This window comes from Arthrobotrys flagrans (assembly GCF_004000055.1).
Source record: "Arthrobotrys flagrans strain CBS H-5679 chromosome Unknown unitig_1, whole genome shotgun sequence".
Lineage (NCBI taxonomy): Eukaryota > Fungi > Ascomycota > Orbiliomycetes > Orbiliales > Orbiliaceae > Arthrobotrys > Arthrobotrys flagrans.
Genome location: NW_027137556.1, coordinates 2,669,504 through 2,690,687, shown reverse-complemented (window position 1 = coordinate 2,690,687; position 21,184 = coordinate 2,669,504). Strand labels below are relative to the sequence as shown.

Sequence of the window (21,184 nt, the reverse complement as noted above, 5' to 3'; positions counted from 1 at the left end):
ATGATCGGAGAATTTCATTATTATGGGCTGCGGAGAACCCTGGGCCCTTGAGAGGATTCATCAGCCTGGGAGCAAAGTAAAATCGCCCAATTAATCTTCGATGAGGGCCTAGATGGAAATACAATTTTGATGGTCTCCTAACCCCTGATTTTTGAGGCCGGCCGGAAGCTCTAGGAATAGAACCCTTGCTATATTCATGCGGAGTTGGGTAAAATATTTTTTTTCCTTCCTTGATCTAATTTTTGTCGTTAGGAGTCGTTTTAGCCTGGCCCTGTCCACGATAGGAATCTAAGCGGCTCCTTGGTGTTTCGTGAAGCTGTGAGGGCTGAAATCGGTTGCAACGCTGCAAAGCAGCGTGTATTGCAGAAATGTGGGAAGAACAACAACCAGTGGTCAGATCGTGAAGGCTTGTTTACGTGACCTAAACTTTTTGCCCGCATCGTGCATTAGCATTAACAATTAGCTATTGTCCATATGCACTGAATCGGCTTTTGACAGGTCGGGACTCCATCGTGGTCTTCTCTTCTCATTAGTGGGCTTTTTATAAATTAAGATTAACTTCTTTCGATCTTTGGGGACAGGGGCCGGCTAAGCTCATGATTAGCGCCGTGGCAGTCCGATGAGGATGGTGAGTCCCTTTGTGTGATTTGGCAGGATGGCCGCACGCCGCATCTGGATGGCCAATGCCACCTCGCAGGGGTTGTCACGTCATGTGCTGCCGGACACTGCTGGACATTGACGATATATTGTTAGACGCAATGAACTTCGTATTTGGTGCTAAAACCCGAGGCAGTCGACAGGGTTGGTTGCAAGAAGCTCGCCTCGAAGAGAGTTTTCTTTTTCGTTATCAGCATTTTCACGAATTCACTTTCGGGTACACCGCAGATTGACGTCTTCGTCCGCAGAAATGCACCTCCGAGAGGCCTAATTTTGCTTCATTCGTAACGTAAAATTAAGTCAACTCAACGAAAACCCGGGTTCTATAGCAATTGTGGCTCTCTGACCCTCTCCCCCACTCTGGCTCATTCTGGGGTGGGGAGGAAAATCGGATATTGTTATGATTCCCAAGTTGGATAAACAATAGCGCCTTCGAACCCCAACCGCTGTAGGTTGAGCTTGTTCAGTTCATGATCACCGCTAGGCCAACGATTTTAGGATCTTAAACTTGTTGAAGATTTTTTTGGGCTATCCGCTGTGCCCGCAAAAATAGAGTTCTCTCTCTATACATAGTTCTACCCTCACAGCGCCTATTATTTTGGGTACCAGTCCTTCAGCGCGAAAAAAATAAGTCTAGCTCTCTGGTTTCGTTTCATCGCTTAAGCGTCTGGACTAGCCCAAATACGCCAAGGGGGGATCTTTTGGGACAACCCCAGCCTAGACCTCCAAGGTTGTCAGAGCGCATGGAAATAGCAAAGAAACCATGTTAACCATATTGGATGCGAGAGTGATTTTTCCTTTTTTCTTTTCTATGAGCCCACTCACAAATCCAAAACGCTCATTCGTTATGCACGATTTAGACATGTCGCAAATAGTACTGCGCACCTCAGTACTGGCGGCCTTCAAGCTATTCTCGCTGTTAGCTTGCGGACGCAATGCAACCTTGTAACTGAGGGCGTATTTTCGGAGCAACTTTACAGGGACGCGATGTCAGTCTTTCTCTGTGTGTACTATGGATGTGGGTATATTGCTTTTTGGCTCAACTTACCCAATGGCGAATTCAACCACAGCCCGCCAAATCCACGGCTGAGAGGTGTACACCATTCGTAATATATAAAGGATTGTTTCTTGCACCATGAAATAATCTCTTCTACTCACCAGCATTCGCTTCTTCTTCTTCTTCAACCTTTCTGCATACAGCAGTTGATCCAGACTTTCTTTCTCAGTCATTCACTAGATACTTCCTTATCTTTAATCGTCTTTCGCTGACAACCAACTCTTTTTCGCTTTTCAATTCAACTTCCTTCGTTATCCAAATTAAATATTTCAAGATGAAGTTCTCCGCTATCTACCTGGCCGCTGCCATCTCTGCCCAGGCCGCTTGGGCCGCTCCAGAGGCCTATGGCTACGATTATAACAATGGCGCAAATCCAAACTGCAACCCAACCACAACCACAGTGACGAAGGGTAAGTCATTCAGTTGCGCAATATAGATATCGATAACATCTAGAATATGTTCTAACGGGTTTCCTATATACAGTTTCCACCAAGGTCGTCGAGTCTCCAGCTAAGACTGTTACCAGTGTCAAGACTGTTACCGCTGCCCCAGTCACTGTTACCAGCGTCAGCAAGAGCACTTGCACTGTCACCAAGACCGCACCTGCTATCACCGTCACCAAGCAGGGCGACAAGGTCACAGTTACTTACACTCAACCAGCTGTCACGAACTACGTCACAAAGACCCAGACCATCGCTGGCCAGCCGGTTACCTACACCAAGGAGGCCGTCACAGTCACCAAGACCGAGACTAAGCCAGCTGTCACCAACTATGTCACCAAGACTCAGACCATCGCTGGCCAGCCAGTTACATACACCAAGGAGGCCGTCACAGTCACTAAGACTGAGACTAAGCCAGCTGCCACTGTTACTAAGACTCAACCAGCTGTCACCAACTACGTAACCAAGACCCAGACCATTGCTGGTCAACCAGTCACCTACACCAAGGAGGCTGCCACTGTTACTAAGACCGAGACTAAGCCAGCTGCCACTGTTACTAAGACTCAACCAGCTGTCACCAACTACGTAACCAAGACCCAGACCATCGCTGGTCAACCAGTCACCTACACCAAGGAGGCCGTCACTGTTACTAAGACCGAGACTAAGCCAGCTGTCACTAACTACGTCACGAAGACCAGCACTATTCAAGGATACGGAGCCACTGTCACCAAGACCAAGACCGTCCAGGGTGCCCCAGTTACCAAGACCAAGACCGTTCACGGTGCCGCTGTTACCAAGACCAAGACCGTTCACGGTGCCGCTGTTACCAAGACCAAGACCGTTCACGGTGCCCCAGTTACCAAGACTGTCCGGGGAGCTACCGTCACTAAGACTGCCACTGTCACCAAGAACGTCGGTGGATACCAGGCCACTGTTACCAAGACCGTCCAACGTGCCCCAGTTACCAAGACTGTCCGGGGAGCTACCATCACTAAGACTGCTACCATCACCAAGAATGGTGGATACCCAACCACTGTCACTAAGACTGTCCATGGTGCCCCAGTTACCAAGACCGTCACCATCACTAAGAACAATGGCGGATACCAGGCCACTGTCACCAAGACTGCCACTGTCACCAAGGCTGGACAGAACGTCACTGTCACCAAGCCTTGCCAGGCTGCTACCGTTACAAAGACCGTCACCAATGCCGCTCAGCCAACTGACAACGGAAGCGGTTCTTATGGTTCTTATGGTTACAAGAACTAAGAGAGTTTAATATTCTCTAAAAGAAGTCGCAATGACTTCAAAGTTTTCATGAACGCGAATGACCACGTAAAGATCACATCGCATGTTCGGGTTTAGTCCTTTTTTAAAATTCATTTTTAGTTCGGCATAGCATTTGCGTTTGATTTTTTCTTGTTCTCTAAGCATTTGCATTGGATTGCTTTATTTTACATTATACACACAACCCATTGCGTTGCCCACAGTCCTCCCTGTAATGATATTAACACCACCCCTTATTAACCACCTGGTCTATTTGCAATTATATAGTTAGCAGATGGATAGTACATTAGACAATGGGAAATACTCAGTTGGTTACCTTAATTGGTTTTACCAACCCAGGAGTTTATTCACATTCAAAACAACTTGTTCTTCCAGCTTAATATCGTAGAGCTATAATAGTAAGTGCGTTGGAAATGTTGGAAAATCCGCTTTCGGTTGCCAAAAGGGGGTAGTTACCCTTTTAGGATGCCATCTCGGATCGACGGTCAACCCCACGTAGAAACTTTATTGACAGGCGGTTCACAGCTACGGATTCTAGTTCTGCTACTTTTCGCACTCGGATCTCGGATCCCAGATCAAATGTATCGGTACAGACAGGCAAGAGCCTTGACATAAGCTCGCCATAGTATTAACCATGACCAGCCCAAAGATAAGTTCCGACAGCGTATTATAGGACTAGCACACCGTTCATTCGTGGAAACAAAGCCACGGATTTCATAAAACTCTCAACGGAAATCACGTTTATCAGAACAACTATACACTTTCAAAATTTCATAATTTCAATATTAAAATTAAAATTAATCATATTACCAGGATTTTTCCCGGGAAGTTCCAAAAAATCCGATGTCGTAATTACGACCGATTAGAACGTTATGAGTTTCTCATTGGGTTCCCCAACTTGGCATGAAACTCTAAAGAAACAAACGTCTGTGGGTTTGCTCTAACTAAGCCTTCCTCCCTTTTCTTCTTTCCCGTGTCAAAATTTTATATTATGTAGGGTTACAATCTGGAACTTCAACTCTTTTCATGCATGGTTGATATTATTATATATATATAGTATATTATATTTATTATATTATGCTTTGTGAAATTGGTTGGGGATGTTATGTTAGTCGGGAATCCCTTGTATCTTTGAGAGAAACCACGTATACCGGCCGTCGTGGGGGTACATTAACGGTGAACACAATTTCGAATTTCCAACGCTGCACGAATTGTGCCGCACATGCGCATTATTCTCGTTAAGGTCATTCAATGCGGCCTCCATCGAATTTTGAAGCCTCGTAACAAGATTTTAAACGAACATTCGAAACATTAAATGATCCTGTGGGCAAGGGACGACAGCTAACTGTTATCTTTAGTTTTTCATGTCAGAAATGTTGTTTCAAAACCCTGAGGCATTTATCGGCTTTCGGATTATGCTTCAACTTTTAATTTGTTTCATTGGAAGGTATCGGTTTGCAACCGTTTGAACCCTGGACGGAATATTCTGAGAACAATGCGGCGGAGTATGCATAATAAACCCCAACGCAGACGGGCTGGGCGTGGAGTTCGAGACGAAGATGCGAACGTTCGAATGGTGGGAAACGTTGTAGACGTTTCCAAAAATGAAAAAATCAATGCATTCGTGTTTCGTTGCATTTACAGGCTGAAGCCTTGAATGCTTATCTCAGGCATAATGGGTCTCATCGATATGACGCAACTGTGCAGCCGTATGCAGGTTGGAAATCATGCTGTTAGCTACATTCTTGAGCGCTTGTGGCACAGCCGGGGTATCTTGGCGCGGATATACGAGAATATACGCATCAGCCGCTAGCGTGGGTTTAGACGGTACCAGGTATGAAATTAATATTATTCATAGTAAATTAGACCCGAAAGTGACGCTATATGAGTTTGAGTCGAACCATATCGAGTTAGTTACCACTTGTTAGTAGATCCTTAGCTAGCGAATATATGGGCTTTTGAGTTTCCTTAAGCCAACATATCACTCAAGCAGTACGTCAAGATTTAATAAATGGTATCTAGAAATATCGAAATATCGAAATTACTGTTAAGAGATACAAGAGCGGCTAGGTCTGGGCATGAGATAAGTAGAAGAGATGGATATCTAGGCATCTAGGCACCTGGGCACTTACTTACGTTGCTATAACTAGATTAAATAGTTTGCATTAGGTCTATCTCAAGGGCTCCAGATACTCTTTGCCACACATATATTTGATAGTATGTCCTACATCCACCTGACGTTGGCCGAAGGTTCCGATGGTGGCCACTAAACCCAAGCTATACAGTATGGCTCAGGCCTTCGCTGTAGGATTATAGAGAATGAAAATCGGGCTCTTCCAGAACGGTGCCACATACGTGTAAGTGGTCCCATCCTCGCCATTCGCCTCACTTGGCTCTAATAGCTAACTGTACATACCTTAACTAAGTGAACGCGGTCGAGTGACCGAAAAAAAGAGCTATCCTAGTATCCTACAGGATCAAGGGCTATCAGATATGGCCCCTGGGTGGAATCCGGAGCCTATGCTCTAAATCATTGTTCCTAGGTGACACCATTTAATATCTACCCTGGGTACAAGAAGCGGACAAGTCGCTTCATTCATTCACACAGAGGTATGATAACCTTGAAAGCGTCGAAAGAACTAGTCTGATACTAACAGATATGAATAGGCTATCTAAGCGATGGAATTCTGCGGTGTGAACAATATCTTTCATTTAGTCACCGCAATTGACGCTCCCTCTTACATGATGGGGGGCGTCGTACCATCTGCTGATAATTCAGCTGCATGTCAATCCTTCCCCTCAAAGAGGGAGAATGCACCAATAATCCTTGGTAAGCTTGCGGAAGATTTGGAGGTAGGATTCCTCTCGACTAAGTAATATTATCAGGGATCAAAGTTGGAATATATCGAATATTGGAACTAATACCCATTGTCTAGCTTCTGTGAAGGATATACCACCGAAGGTTGCTCCTAAAAAGCCGCAGTATAACTGAGTACCGGTGATGAGGGTTCCTTTGAATAAAGGAGACCCATAGTTTACAGGACCTGGGATGGAGAAAGTTCCTGTGGGGATTACGCTCGGACGTATGCGTATATACCAGACAGTCACCATGTGGTTTTCAAAGCTAATATTGACCCCGAAGGACTAAAACAGCTAATATCAGCTAGTTTCAATGGATACCTGGATATAGAGACTATACTCAAACAAGATTAAACCGTTCGGAGTAGCATATTCTTCAATTATTGGATGAGATTTCCAAGCCGTCGTGTCTCGTCAAGCCGGCTACCGGCCTCTAGCCTCTGGGGCCACTCGGTGCTCCATCTCTCTCATTAAATTCAACAAAGGACAGAGAAACCAGAGAACTGGTGGGAGTCACTTCAGGTAGGGCGGAGTGTAGTCTTGTTGCCAGCGCTGCCCTGGCGCAGCGTGGCTACGACGTAGTGTAAGATGGTGCATCTCGTCTCAAATATAATGACATAATGACTGCTTGAATCTAATCCCCCTAGAAGAAAATCTTCTCCAGCCTATTAGGTACTACACGAATACAGCTCAACCAACATCTATAGGCAAAGGTCCCGCACGAAGAAGTTTTCATCCCATATAACCAGAAAGACAACTCTGGTGCCTTGCCAGAACTGATATTCAAGGCATTACCCTTCTAATAACACTCTATGTGATCTCTGCTAATACCAGAGGTAGCTCCATATTTCGGCCTCACCTCCTGCCGAAGAGGCAGAAGGGCCATCGGAAATGCAGGTGGCTCAAGTGGTCGCTCGTCAATTTGAGGATACGAAACCTTGCACGAGATCGTATTTCTATTGTTCCTACCCTGCCTTTGTCAACCAACCCGGGTTCGAGCGATATCAACTAAATACCGACACAAATCTAGATGGTTATGCCCTTCGAGCGCCTCCTTGTGAGCCCGAAAGCCAAAAACTTGATGCACAATTCGTGGAAAACCGAAGTTTGATAGCGACAGAAGCTACCGAGGAACAGCACTACTCATCCCGCTCACAAGGATCCACGAGTATTCCACACGAGAAACCGGATCCCTTAACCTGCGTTGCCCTAAGTGGAGGATCAGTCAGGAGTCCCAACGAAGATGGTAGTAATTGGGGGACGTTATGTTTAGACATCAAAAGGATTCTCGATGGGATGAGGACGGGTGGAGTACATGTCCAACCGTCGGTAGCGATACTGAAGCCAATATCGATGATGAAGGATCCGTCTTTATTGGAGCGGTAGGATGGAACCGGAGAAAACCAAAGCTTTTAGCAAAAGCAGCACTCAAGAAAGCGCGCTCTAGAGGGCCAGGCGCTCTTACCTCTGCCAATACGCGATGGCAGTTGGAGGGGTTGTTACTGTGAATACACATTCTACAAAGTTGATCAATCCCGACTCGTCTCACGCTCAGACACAATCCCGACCGATCTAGGTACGAGACAAATACTCTAGGCGTTTCGCATTCTATATATATATATATATATATATATTTGTTACTTTCTAATTATGTAATGTCTTCTTCGCAAAAGCGCCGTGCTCTTTTCAACAGAAAATTGGTGGTACCTGTGCGTGTAGAAGCTACAAGACGAGAGAAGCCAGTATATATACTCGCATTTGAACCGAATCCTTTTCACTATGATTGCTAGCTCGTGCAGCCACTCATGTATTTATCAAACCCAACTAATCCCCCAGAAAGATAAAGTAGAGATTAATCCTCCGCGAGCACATGAAAACATCAGTATGTAGTATCATCTGCACACCCGCCTACGGCCTTTAGAAACATTTACACAAGGCCGAAGACACGGGCGCGGTATACATACGTCTCGTTCGAAACGGATCCGAGGTTGCTTTCTTCGAAATGCAAAAAGGCGCCATGGACTTCCATGAAGTGGCATAATCAGTCCTATCAAATTTTCTTTGCTTTTATAACGAAGGCTACAGTGCAGTGCCGACATTACGGGATGCCCAAAACCTAGTTAACCGGTACCCGAGCACACGAATTGGTCTTTTACCTAACTCATAGGTCCTCGCATCCCTAATTATCGACACCAGTATTACCGTTTCTAGACTATCACAATTACGAGTCATGCATGACAATCGATCGAGTCCTTTGCTCTTAATGATAGGTATATAATGGTATCGCCTCGAGTTCGCGCGTTATAAAATGTATTGAATTTGCAAACGCAAACGTTGCAAGCCTAATATTAATACCACGATCGACATGCCCGTGATCAAACCTCCAGGCGGCCCATGAACATATTCATTTGATAAACTTAGTCAGCTTCTTCGATCAGACATAGACTGGCCTTTGGATGTAACGTTAATATTGCAATAATAAATCAACAAAGCGTCGTAATCCGTGTTGCTGCTAAGATTATAATATTATCTAACGCAGGAAGGCTAACGGATCCATGGATTTGATATTTGTCAGAGTATCAAGTAACGTTGGTGATGTCTCCAGTTATTTCGATTATCTTCCACCGTGTTATGTTGTGCCTTGGTATCGATTTTGTAATTGCCATAGTAGTCACTAAGTATCTTAACTTTGTTGGTACAGAATGATGCATTAGGTCAAGTGTTATTCTAGAGTCTCATGACAGGCATTGCAAGATGTTGGCCCATAAATATCCAACTGTCCAGCTGTACAGCTGCAAACCCGCATTTGGGAGTGGACCGATCTTGGATTTTAAGCTTGTTATTTTGTGGAGTATACGAGACCATATCTAATATCTTTTTTCCAAGCTTGCCGGTTGTCGAGTTTGCACAGGCGAGAGTTGAGTTTCGCATATGCATCTTGGTCTTTTTCGTAGCCTACGAGGTCAATCTACCCAGACGGCAGATACGGTTTAGAAGATAATAACAGTAAGGTTATCCTGTTGCTCCGCTTTTCGTTGTCATCAATCGCAGCCAAGTCGAGTCCATCCGAAATCTGGATATATGTTGCGAGTGGCGAAACTTCTCGGGTATCGTTCTGAAGATTTCCCGACTCCAAATGTAAGAATATAATTTTGACGGGAAAAACAAGATCATAATCTTACGAAACTCTGCGAAAAGTGGGGATCTCGGATTATAGTTTGTACTACTATTCTCTAATTCCGTAGCTCGATGCTGACTGCCTCGAGAGTTAACTATTCGTTTCTCGTGATGCATCGATGTGGCGGGTCGCTGGCAACACAAGCCAAACGATGCATAAATGTCACAACATTGGCATAAGACGGGCGTAATATTCTTGTTTTTAGAAAAGGTCAGGAAGCGCTTCTCAGATACCTTTGCCTTTCTGGAGCCGTGCATATTTTCGCCCTTCCGTGTGCCTTCACGCTGCATATGCATGGTATCAGGTGCAGGAATAGGTCTATATCTCGAGAATACGCCGGCCAACGACGGAAGCCAAAAGAATCCTCAAAAAATTTTTTTGAAACTTATCCATCGAGTCCTAGTTTTTGCGGCCCTTGTTTAACTTCCTGATTGATCTGAGCGGATATCTGCCTCGCCAGGATGAAGCTGGGACGTCCCGCGGCGATATTACCTTTCGTCCCGGTTGGCGTGATATCAAAATCTTCCTTGTGGGAGTAACCATGAACATGTAACTGGAAACCTTAAAAATCGCGATCCCTGCGGACTAGATGCCGACGAATTGGGTAAAAAAAACTCATAGAGGATGGGCTTGGCAGGTCTAGCCACCCATTGGTATGGAATCTGGAAGCACAAGCATTGCCTGGCCGGCGGCTGGGATATACCACCCGCCGAAATCTATGAGTAAACATATCCAGAGCGATGCATTTTGTGAACAGAAGTGCAGAGAAGCTAGCTTGTTGGATCAATTGGATCTCTTAAAAATGTTATGGGGGGCTGTAATCCAGAATATATAAGCTCGTGACGAGATTTTACAAGCTCATTGATCATGGCGACGCTAATGTGACCGTTTAACCAAAAATCTTCGTGGTAAAAATGAACATCGGCAGTTGATACCACATTGCTTGTGTATGCTTCATTCGAGCCGACATCACAAGAAAACTGACTGGTTTTGCCGACGAACGTCGTCATCGGCAGGTATAACTATGCCTGTGATATTCTGCAGCCAAAAAAAAATAGCTCTGTCTACCCCACAGAACCAATATCGATAGGTAAGAGCTATCGATAATCTTAAATTCCTTTGAGTCGTTAACTGCTATCTGTGTCGATCATACTGAGGCAACCGGGGCGCCTGGTCGTATACGTTGTATAAATCGCCATCCAAGAAGGAAAAGAGCGACGGGTGCAAGCAGAGCCGGGACGGCGCCATCTATAACCATTAGCCGGGTTTGATAGGCAAAACAGGGCTGACCAATGCAGGAACCAAGAGGGCGAATGGAAACAAGGAGGTCCAGCCACGGCAGGGGTAGACTTGCGAATCCGGGCGCAGGCGGAACGAGAATGGACAACACCCAATTATTAATACTGCCTTCTCGTCGGCTTGTGAATCTCAAGGCTAAGAGTATCACCACATGGGAGGGAGGAGCTGCCTGAATACTTATATGCGGGGTCGGTGGATTTCTGTGCTTTGAGGCATACGATACGAATTGCATCTTTTTATCGCTCAAAGCTGTCGGGTCTGGGTATTCGGGTGCTGTGTGAAAAGCTTCCTTCCAATGCGGATCTTAGGCAATGCGGCAGAACGATTTTCTCGTACCTGCATGTGGACCGGGATCTAAGGATTTTAGATCTCGAGTCGCAGATGTCTCCAGCTCAACAGTCCGCTTGGTCCGACTCATAAGTTAACTTTTTGGTGTGCTACCGCGCTAGGATGCTCCACCAGAAGTCACCTTGCTTAGAGGTCTGAATCTACTTGTATGTAATGCTAACGCGTAAAGGAGATGACTTTGACAATAGATGACGACGGCTGGGCTATGAGTTTCGCAATGATCCATCCCTATATCAATGAGTTGGTTGAAGTTCGGGCTAGTTGACATATTCGGCATCGTGTCGTAAGCCGCATCCACGAGCTGAGGACGTTTGGTTTGTTGGGTGATCCAGGTCCCTGTTGATAGGAGCGGCGGCGGTTTCATGTGGCCATGGGACAGCTGCTAAAAACTGCTAAGCTACCCCTAACACTCACATCGGGCGCTATACCAAATGCTACTATCTGCCTTTGTTAGACCGCGCGCATGGATGTTCTTAACATAGCTTGAAAATACCTGTTGGCTGCGGAGTGTTCGCTTTCAAAACCGACAGTCTATTTCACCCTTGAGCTCGTCCATGCGGCCAGGGCCGGCGATTTTGGCAGGGAAGGTTAATTAGTCCTGTGAAAGCTCGATCTAGGCATTTGTTTCATTCCTTTTTCCTATCGTTCTCACGGAATGAGGGGCGGTTTCCCAAGGGCTAGATGGTACGAAGCCTAAGGCGACGAAGCTATGTGGGGACAACGAAGCCGCATATACTTTGCTACAACCTAGGTACATGCACCCATACATATTATGGATGCAGGGAAAAAGGAATGTGTCAATTAATAGAATAGTTCCGATTCTCAAGTTTGAAATAGCCCAGAGGCAACCACCTACGTTTGAAACGTATATAAGATACCTTCCACGCCCCCTCTATCTCTTTCCCTTCTCATGACCATCGCATCTACAGCCTCTACTTTGGCATCATCCTTCCTTTTTGGAGCACTTAGCTGCCCGCATTCCTTTTACCTGTTGCTGGATATCGACAATTGTCCCTAGTGGATAATTAGCATTTATTTTTTAAATTCACTCTCCTTAACGTCGCATCTCGGGTCAAGTACTCTTGAGAAAGAATATACCAAGAACAAGACATACTATCCGAGTTCAAGATTCTTCGGCTAGATCTCGAAGTTACCCCGCTCTGTTATTAAATTGAGATTGATATTGCAGAGCAAATATCCACTCCTTATATTGCAAGCCTGTCCGCCTGTCTCAAAGAAGTTACTCACCAGGCATCCCCAACCTACCGACCTAAACCACTCTATAGAAGTTGTAAGTCATTAGCCGTTGCATAGTATTTGCATTTCCAAGCCCGGTTTTTGAGATATTGGTTGTGTCCGTGTGTATCGTTGAAGTTGTTGTGGACATTGGATGTTGTATTGCCATACAATACACGCTGGGTTGGCGTGGATGTCTCTTTTACAGATGTCCAATCTATAACCTATCGCTGCACATCCATCAGACGATAACGCCCATTGTGCACTCCACTCACAAATTTTGTCTATTTCCTTAACAACCTCCTCTGCTATTACAACCCTTATATCTCACTCCGCCATGCTTTCCAAACATCTTATTACCCTCGTTCGAACATTCATACTGTTAAGCTCGTTTTCAGCCCTAATGTTCTTTCGCTGCTAACAATTGGCCTCCATTGTGATCTTCAGACTCAAAAACCACACTTCTATATATATCATCTCGTCAATCATCATGGTCGCTGTACGTCTCGCCATCTGGGCTGTTGCCGCAGCAAGCATCTTCTCTGGTGTTATTGCTACTCCCATCCGTAAGTATCCCTATTTCCGTGGTACGATCTTGAATTAACGATATTCTAGGCCAAGATGTTGAAAGACTCGACGCAAGGGCTATTGTGACCGTGACCGTCGTTAAAGTCCACAGGCCAGTTGTCGAAGTCTCTGTCCTCGATCAGAATGGAAATACTGTTGCTAAGGGTTATTCTACTGTTGACCCTGATGCTACGCCGGCTCCATCTCCAACCAAGGCAGGAAAGAAGAAGTTCATCACCAAGACCCTTGACAATGCCGCTGAAACACTTGCACCGTCGTCAACGTCTAAGTCTAGCTCCGGCAAGGTTAGCAAGCATAGCAAGCCCTCGGTGAAGGCGACCAAAGACGGCAAGCTTGGGAAAGGAATTGTCTACTCCGTCTACCACAACACCGGAAAGTGCAAGGATAGGGAAACCACTCGAAGCGAAATCAAGAAGGTCCTCGACAGCGGAAATGGATACAACTGGATCCGTATCTACGGAACTGACTGCGACCAGGTCGCCAATGTCATGGGCGCCGCCTATGATGGTGGTGTCAAGGTTATGCTCGGAATTTACAACCTTGACGATGACGCTAGCTTCCAAAAAGAACTCGACGCGCTTATCGCCGGCGTAAAGGCCGCTAACAAAGAATACAACAAAGAAGAGGATGACTGGTCCGAAGTTGCTTTCATTTCTGTTGGAAATGAAGTTGTCAACAACAATGCTGGAGAAGCCGAAGCTTGGGTTTCGAAGTCCCTCAAATACGCTGCCACTGCCAGATCTGCTCTCAGGGGAGCTGGCTACACCGGTGATGTCGGCAACACTGATGTCTGGTTCTGGTACAAGAAGTTCCCAGCTCTGTGCGGTGAGGACAAACTTGTCATGATTAACCTTCACCCATTCTTCGACCAGCACTGCGATGTCTCTTCCTCCGGCACTTTTATGAAGGATAAGCTTGCTGAAATCCAGGAGGCCTGCGGACCCGACCACAAAGTCATCATTGCTGAGACTGGTTGGCCCAATGCCGGAAACAAACTTAATAAAGCTGTTCCCGGAAAGGCTGAGCAAGCTCAGTTCCTCAAGCTTGCCGCAGAAAATCTCGACGATTACATCTTGCTCTCCGCTTACGATGAAGGCTGGAAGACTGAGAACTCCTCCGCCGAGGTTGAGAAGCACTGGGGTATTCTCGGAACTTCCCCAAGCAGCTAAGCGAGGATGTAGGTGCGTGCACCTTTCCCTCAGCATTGTGCATCGTCTGTATCGATCCTTTTCTTTGCTTCCCGTATATAAATACCCAAAAGCGCTATCGTTTTGTTTTTATTAGCTCGTTCTCAGTTGTCTTGTAGATAGACAGGCGTTCTTTGCTTTTTTCCTTTTTTCCTTACATACTCTATCGAGGAATCAGGTTCATTACTCGATGTTTTCTCTTCAAACACTCTTTATGGCTCTCACGATTTTATGACGCTGTCGCATTATATCAATCGACCCTCATCATGTTTTAAAAGGGTTCGTCGGGGTTCACATTTCCTTTTCTGGGAACATCGGAGCATTATGGTACTATCAATGAATTGTGCTTTCATCTGGCATTTTCTATCTATGCATACGCCGGTTTTCCCATGTAACCATCATGGCATCCTCGGATCTGCTCTTGAATTAAGAGCGCCGTTGAAGCAACGCGGATTATCATCTTTATCTTTTCCTTTTCATTTGACGTGCCCGTATCAAATACGGGCCTATCTACGTTTCGTTTGTTAAGGGATAGATATTGTTCGTTATGGAGCTCGCTGTCATTTCTTCTTTGTATATATAATTTGTGGACAGCCGGACGTTGGATTTATGTCCATTGCACGACATGAATCCGCGATGGTGCCTATAGACCTACATGGCCCGGGGTCAATATATAGATATGTGTTCTAACTATAAGGATCACTACCTTAAAACGGCGTGATTAGCAATGTCCTAACCCCGTGATTATGAATTAGTCCTGAAACCTAACTGTTGTGTCTTCTTCCTCAGCTCCTGTTGCTCTTGTTGTTTCTGTTGGATATTCGACCGTAGTTCCGTAACCAGAATGTGTTGGCCAAGATATTCGCTTGGGCGAGCTTTCCGGTCTTGGAAGCCAAGGTTCCTCACGTGACACCGTCCACGCCTATTGTTTTTGTTTACGTTTTGGCTGCCCAGCACAGCCTTGAAACTGGTAGCATTCTTTGCAATATATCTAACCTCGACATTCACGACCACTATATTGCTCTGTTAACCGCATCGTTTGAATGCGGCTCGTCAGCCGTCAACTATTCCCGACCTCTACGGAATCCAAGACTAAACCATCTACATAATTTTCACATCTTCTCTAGTTTTATGTTGATTTAGTCCTTCGACACACCCCTCTTGAAACGCGAGTCTTATAGCTCGATATCTTCACCATGGCTGCATTTTTCAACTCCCCGTCCCACATGGACGTAACAGGCGCCGTTGGCTTCAGTAGTCCCAAATTCTCACCGGAAAAGACCTTCGTCCAACCGAAAGATGACAACCTCCTCCGTCCCGGCCTGGTGGGCAACAAGAACCAGCCAAAACGCGGGGTGCTATCTATTGGTGCCCCTAAATCCACCTTGAACCTCACAACCCCTTTACGGCCTCCACTGGGTGATAAAACGAACCGAAAATCCACCGGTGAATTCACACCACTTCTCAAATCCGTTCACAAGAACAATATGGGTACACAGATCGATGCAAGGATCAATGCTGCGGTTGCCAGGACGCCAATGAGTCTTAAGCATATGGAGTTGTACGCCGGGGGTACGCCGCTGCCGAGAGGTGATAGCTCGGGGATCGACGCCTCGTCGTATAACGATGATAACACACCGATGGCCCCTCATAACGATGACTCTGGTGATGTCTCGACTCCCATACCGAGAATTGGCGGTAAAGGTGGAATGCTTGATGACGGGCAATTGACGCTGAGGGAGCAGGAGAAGGTAAGAAATGGATATTTGCTCTTTATTAAAAAGAGCCTGGGTTACTAATGTCGAGCTTTAGATTATAGATGATATCAAGAAGGAGAATTTTAGTTTGAAACTTAAAATATTCTTTCTGGACGAAAAGTTGAACAAGCTTGGACCGGAATTTAATGACGTCGCTATTCGAGAGGTACATTACTCACGCTATTTAATCTTATAATCATAAAGCAAAAAAAAAAAAAAAAAAAAAAAGCTGACTATGAGACAGAATATCGAAATGAAAGTCGAACACACCACCCTCCGTGCGGAATTGAAGCGATTAAAGAAGGCACTTCTTGATTCCGAGAAACTCGTAATGGAACTTCAGGGAGATGCACAAAGTGCCCAGGCTAGCGCTCAGCAAAAGATCGCCAACAGTAAACAGGCGGAAGCCGACCAGGCAAAGATACGCGATTTACTAGCAGAGTTGGAGGACAAGAATAACCAGATGGATATGCTCAAAGATGAGAACGAAAGGCTTAGGCTCGAACTTCAAGATAGAGATGGAACTGAGCGAGAGGACGCGGAGACCATCGAGTCCTTGAACCGGAGAGTGGCCGACTTGGAAGGAGAGAAGGAAGACTTGGAGGCTGAGATACGGGCCAAAGAAGACCAATTAGACAATCGCCAGGATTCCCAAGACAAGGAAAACGACCACCTCCGGGATCGTATCCGAGAACTGGAGGAAGAACTACAGTCCAAATATGACGAAGAAGGAAACGAACAAGAAGAGGCACATGCTCGAATCCAAGAGCTCCAAGAAGAGCTATCCGAAAAGGACAAGGAGATGAAGGCTCTCCAAGACGAACACGAAGCCCAGATTGCTAGTGCCAGACAACAATACCAGCAGAGGAAACAAGCGATGAAGACACTCCAGGACGAGAAGGATTCCCTGGCTTTGAGGCTGGCGACCGTTGAAACTGACCGCGAAGGTTGTGACAATGAACTCGCCGACAAAGTTATGGAACTGGAACATGACAACCGAAGACTTCAAAACGAACTCGCTGATATTAAGGATAAGATTGACGAGGCCATTGATCAGCGGAACCGCATGGAAGAGGAAATGGCGGCTCTTGTCGAGAAGCACCAGGAAGAAGTGCAGAGGATTAGGGAGGACCACCAAGAACGCTCAATCTACATGAAGAATACTGCTCAGGACCGCGAGAATAGTCGCCAGACCTTGCAGAGAGATCTTGTGAAGCTTCAGGAGGATCTAGCTTCTATGACGACCTTACATCGCGAGAAATCCTCTGAGGTCGATATCCTCAAGAGGCGTATTGCAGAGTTGTCTAACGACTTTGGCGGCGATGTTAAAGCACTGCAAGTTGACATTACTAGGCTCCAAGGAGAGAAAGAGCGAACTAAGAGACAGCTTGAAGATACAGAAAGTCAGAAGAACCTTCTCCAGCTTCGACATAACGCGCTGACGACAGAGAGTCAAGAGCTGCAGAAAGACCTTAACAGACTGACTAAAGAGCTTGGGGACCTCAAATCTTGTCTCGCCAACGAAAAGCAAAAATCCCAGGGCATCGAACAGTCCTTGAAGGCTCAGCTCTCAGGCGATCGAAATGCTTTGGAGAGCGAGATTGATAAACTCCGGTCTACTCTGGAAGCCCGAAACAAAGACCTACGTTCCAAGTCCGATGACTGGAGCGCTGAGAAGCGACAGTTAGAACTCAGGCTTACAACTGCTGAACAAAAGGTCAAAGGTTACGAAAAGTCAATCACCAACTTGCGGGAATCCGAAGGGACCCTTCACGGCTATGAGGTGAAGCTAGCAAACGAGATCAAGTCACTCAAGGCTGCACATGGGGAGGAGATAGCATCTTTGAACCTCCAAATTACGGACCTCAATCTCGATCTCGACCGACGAAAGCAAATGCTCGAAAAGAACGCCGGTGAACTTCAAGTCGCCAAGGATGAACTTCGCCAGGTCCGCAAGAATGAGAGAGCATTGGATGACAGGATTCGCACACTTGAAGAGGAGGTTCGGTCTGCCACACAAAACCACTCTATCGAAATGAGGGATATCCGGGAACAGCTTACAGATGCCCAGTCCCAATGCGGAACCCTGAAGTCTGAAGTGAAGACTTACAAGGACACACTTGCGATCGCTCAGTCGCAGCTCAGGAACGAGCAGCTGAATTACCAGAGCTCTCTTGATTCGCTGAAGAATGGGTCTCTATCTCAAGAACAACTTAAGATCGACCTGAAGAATATGGAGAGGAGGTTGGAATCTGCGCTTAAGGATAGACAAAGTCTCCATGAGCAGCTTTTGAACAGCGGTGCGGAGCTTTCTGCATTTAAAGCCGATTGCCAGGAGCTAGAGATCGAGCGAGAGGAGTTGAGAGCACAAATCAAGGACTTGACATCTCAGATAGGTGCTCGCACCAGAATGGACCAAGAGAAGGTTGATTTACGCCTAGCCAAGAGCAAGCTGGAACGAGGTCTTCAGTCTATCACCAACGAACGGGATGAACTACTCGCAAAGGCTGAAGAATTAGAATTGCATTTAGAGGAGGCAATGACCCAAGCGGTTGCGGATGAACAAAAGTTGGAAGACGAGATCTCTGAGCTGAAGGCCCAAGTAAGGGCACTCGGCGATGCTCGTGACCGAGAACTGAGCCTCACTAAGCGCGAGGTTGCCAGACTCGAAGCTCGCATCAGCGAACTTCAAGATGCACAGGTTGACCTCATCGATCCTATGGAATTATCGGAGATTAGAAATGATCTCGATGACACAAAGAAACGTGAAAACGATTCCAAAGAGAAGATCCGGGAGCAACGTCAGCGCATCGCCAAGCTAGAAACGGATCTTAAGGAAGCAAGAGCCAACCGATCACGCCCCGCTCCTGATGATACCGATGCACTGATTGAACGTCGGGAACTTCATCAGCATCTCGTGAATGCGAAGTTGCAGATCGAACAGCTACAAGGGGATGTGGAAACCAAGGACGGTGACCTGAATCTCATGCTTGCACGTGAGAACGAGCTCGTGGCAAGAATCAAGGCCTTGAAATCAGATCGATTGAAGCTGAAGGACAAAGCCACTAAAGCTGAGGAAGCTCTGTTGAAATCGCAGTCTCGCCTCGAACGTGCTCAGGAGAAACTCACACATATGCAAAAGGTCTGGGACGACGAGAGAAACTTGTTTGAGCAGAAAGTGGTACAAAATGACGTTCTTACGCAGAAAGAGATGCAGCTTATTACCTCTGAACAACAGAAGAATCACAAGGCAGAGATGAGAGGGTTGGCTACGCAGATCAAGTGGCTAAGGATTAGGATCGAACGTGAGGAGAAGTTCAAGAGGGATCTGGCCTACCAGAAACATTATTTCCTGAAACAGATGGAGATGTATACTGCTTGGTATGTTTTCTCTTTTCTTTTTCGGCACACTTCATGAGATATTATGGCATCGACTAACACCTCTTTTCTCCTTAGTAATCAATTACAGCGACAGATGGTCGAGGAGATGGGTATTTTCGTTGATAGGAAATCCCGACAGAAGAAGCCGAAGTTGAAGACTGTGGCACTCGCCGTCCTTGCAGCCCAAAGAATGAAGATCTTCAGTGGACAGTGGGCAGCTAATAAAGAGCTTAAAGCGTCGTTGGTTAAGTCTTTGGAAAAGGTTAGGCCAACAAATAGGAGATAATTTGAAGAACGGTTTTCCCAAATAAGGAAATCTATTCTTGGATGTCGGTGTACTGATATGTACGGGTTGTTTCCGGGGGCATTTCAAATGGCGTTTCTTTGATGATGTCGTGTTTTTGGTTGAGATTTTCGGTCGAAGTACTCAAAATTGCCGTAATCGGATTGTACTATTAGCTAGCACTGTTTTGGTGTTTGAGGCGTCCTTCAGGTCCGATTAATCGGTATAATGAAATGTGGATTTTTGATGTTGGCGAAAACGACTACCTTTCGATTGTGATTAGCTTGCGGCCCGTTTCTCGCTACGATGGTGTGTCCCTGAATCTACGACGTGTGTTCTATTGCGCCGCAGTATTGATCTGCGCGTTGGAGGCCTGAGCATTTCGCTACGCCTCACAAACCGTTGCCAGGATTGGAGAATTAGGAAAAGCGCAGCAAATGTAAATCTCAGAGGACGTTTCGGTGTTTCTATCGAGATGTCAAAATTGTGGAGACCCCGCACATCATCAGTCGTTCTTGTCTACACACGCACAACATGGGTAACAGGTGGTGTCTAAAAGGACAGGACATGGTCGAAACGCCACTTGTTGAAGCGATCCCATTTACATGTTATTCACCATTGTGGAATATTTAGAAATTCGACTATGGATACGTAGACGATATTGATATCGCAAAATCCCGACGCTCGTCCGGTTGCCTAGATGGGTTTGGATATCTGTAGGTTGATGGTGGTATCCATATGTATCGATATTGAATCATTACCAACGGTCGGTAGACTGATGGGAGTTAGTAGAATTATAAAAACGTACCATGGGCCTTTAGATCAAGACTATAATCGATATCACAAGATCATTTTATCATCAACCATCACATAAACCAAGCTTTGAAGTTTCGATCGAGTATGCGATCACAATTACCTACTTTTGTTATAAATCATTATAATTCAAAATATTGTCTTTAAAGATATTCGATGGAAGACTCAATATCTATACCTTCTTTTCGGTATTCCTGTTTATCTCGATGCTCTGGTCGCCTGATATGGGGTTTGCAGCCCCAGCAGCCGATTTAGAGCCCAGGGCTGTTACAACTCGAGCATGTGTCCGGGTTGTTATCAAAACCAGGGTTCAGATTGTTGTCAACGGAACAACATCGACGTCGACTGCCTCCCGAACTTCCAGCAAGTTATAACTTAAACGGTGTTTTGATCTTTTTGTATAAAAAGGTTGCTAACCCGAACACCCCTTCAACAGCCCGGTGTGTGACGAAAACTGCCGGCGCAGAAGCCCGTACTTTCGCCACCGACATCCCAACAATCGAAATTACTGAAGACGCTTAAACGTGCTGAGGTCCTGGTGTTGACGGAGGCTTCCAGTAGTAACCGCACGGGCTGGCTATGCATCCCGGGCGGATATCTCCTGCAACTGCGAGCATTGGGGGTCGAGCCGTTTCTCCGGATTTTTGGTTTGCCTTTTTATGAAGTTCCTTATGCTGTGCATACGTATGTATGTCCTAGTTTTTTTTTTTTTTTCGTGTATGGGGTTAATTGTTTTGATTTTGGGGTATGTTGTCGCATGGGTATTTGGTCTGCGAGTGAACTCTTTTTTGGTGTTTCTGGGAGGGAAATGTATGAT

General features: G+C 45.9%; 3 protein-coding genes across 3 annotated transcripts; all 3 read left to right on the top strand.

Moving 5' to 3' along the window:
• Window positions 1-1,988: 1,988 nt before the first annotated feature.
• Window positions 1,989-3,420, top strand: DFL_008810 (uncharacterized protein; the record flags this gene model as incomplete). Its single annotated transcript, XM_067638598.1, has 2 exons — window positions 1,989-2,124; window positions 2,198-3,420. The coding sequence occupies 2 exons, from the start codon at window positions 1,989-1,991 to the stop codon at window positions 3,418-3,420; spliced, it is 1,359 nt and encodes a 452-aa protein (XP_067486470.1).
• An 8,383-nt stretch (window positions 3,421-11,803) lies between these two features.
• On the top strand, window positions 11,804-14,115 carry DFL_008809 (uncharacterized protein; the record flags this gene model as incomplete). Its single annotated transcript, XM_067638596.1, has 4 exons — window positions 11,804-11,806; window positions 12,409-12,413; window positions 12,806-12,924; window positions 12,974-14,115. 4 exons carry the CDS (start codon window positions 11,804-11,806, stop codon window positions 14,113-14,115), a joined length of 1,269 nt encoding a protein of 422 aa, XP_067486469.1.
• Window positions 14,116-15,329: 1,214 nt separating this feature from the next.
• Window positions 15,330-19,557, top strand: DFL_008808 (uncharacterized protein; the record flags this gene model as incomplete). The annotated part of the gene is made up of 4 exons (XM_067638595.1): window positions 15,330-15,884; window positions 15,946-16,056; window positions 16,135-19,271; window positions 19,347-19,557. 4 exons carry the CDS (start codon window positions 15,330-15,332, stop codon window positions 19,555-19,557), a joined length of 4,014 nt encoding a protein of 1,337 aa, XP_067486468.1.
• Between the last annotated feature and the right edge of the window lie 1,627 nt (window positions 19,558-21,184).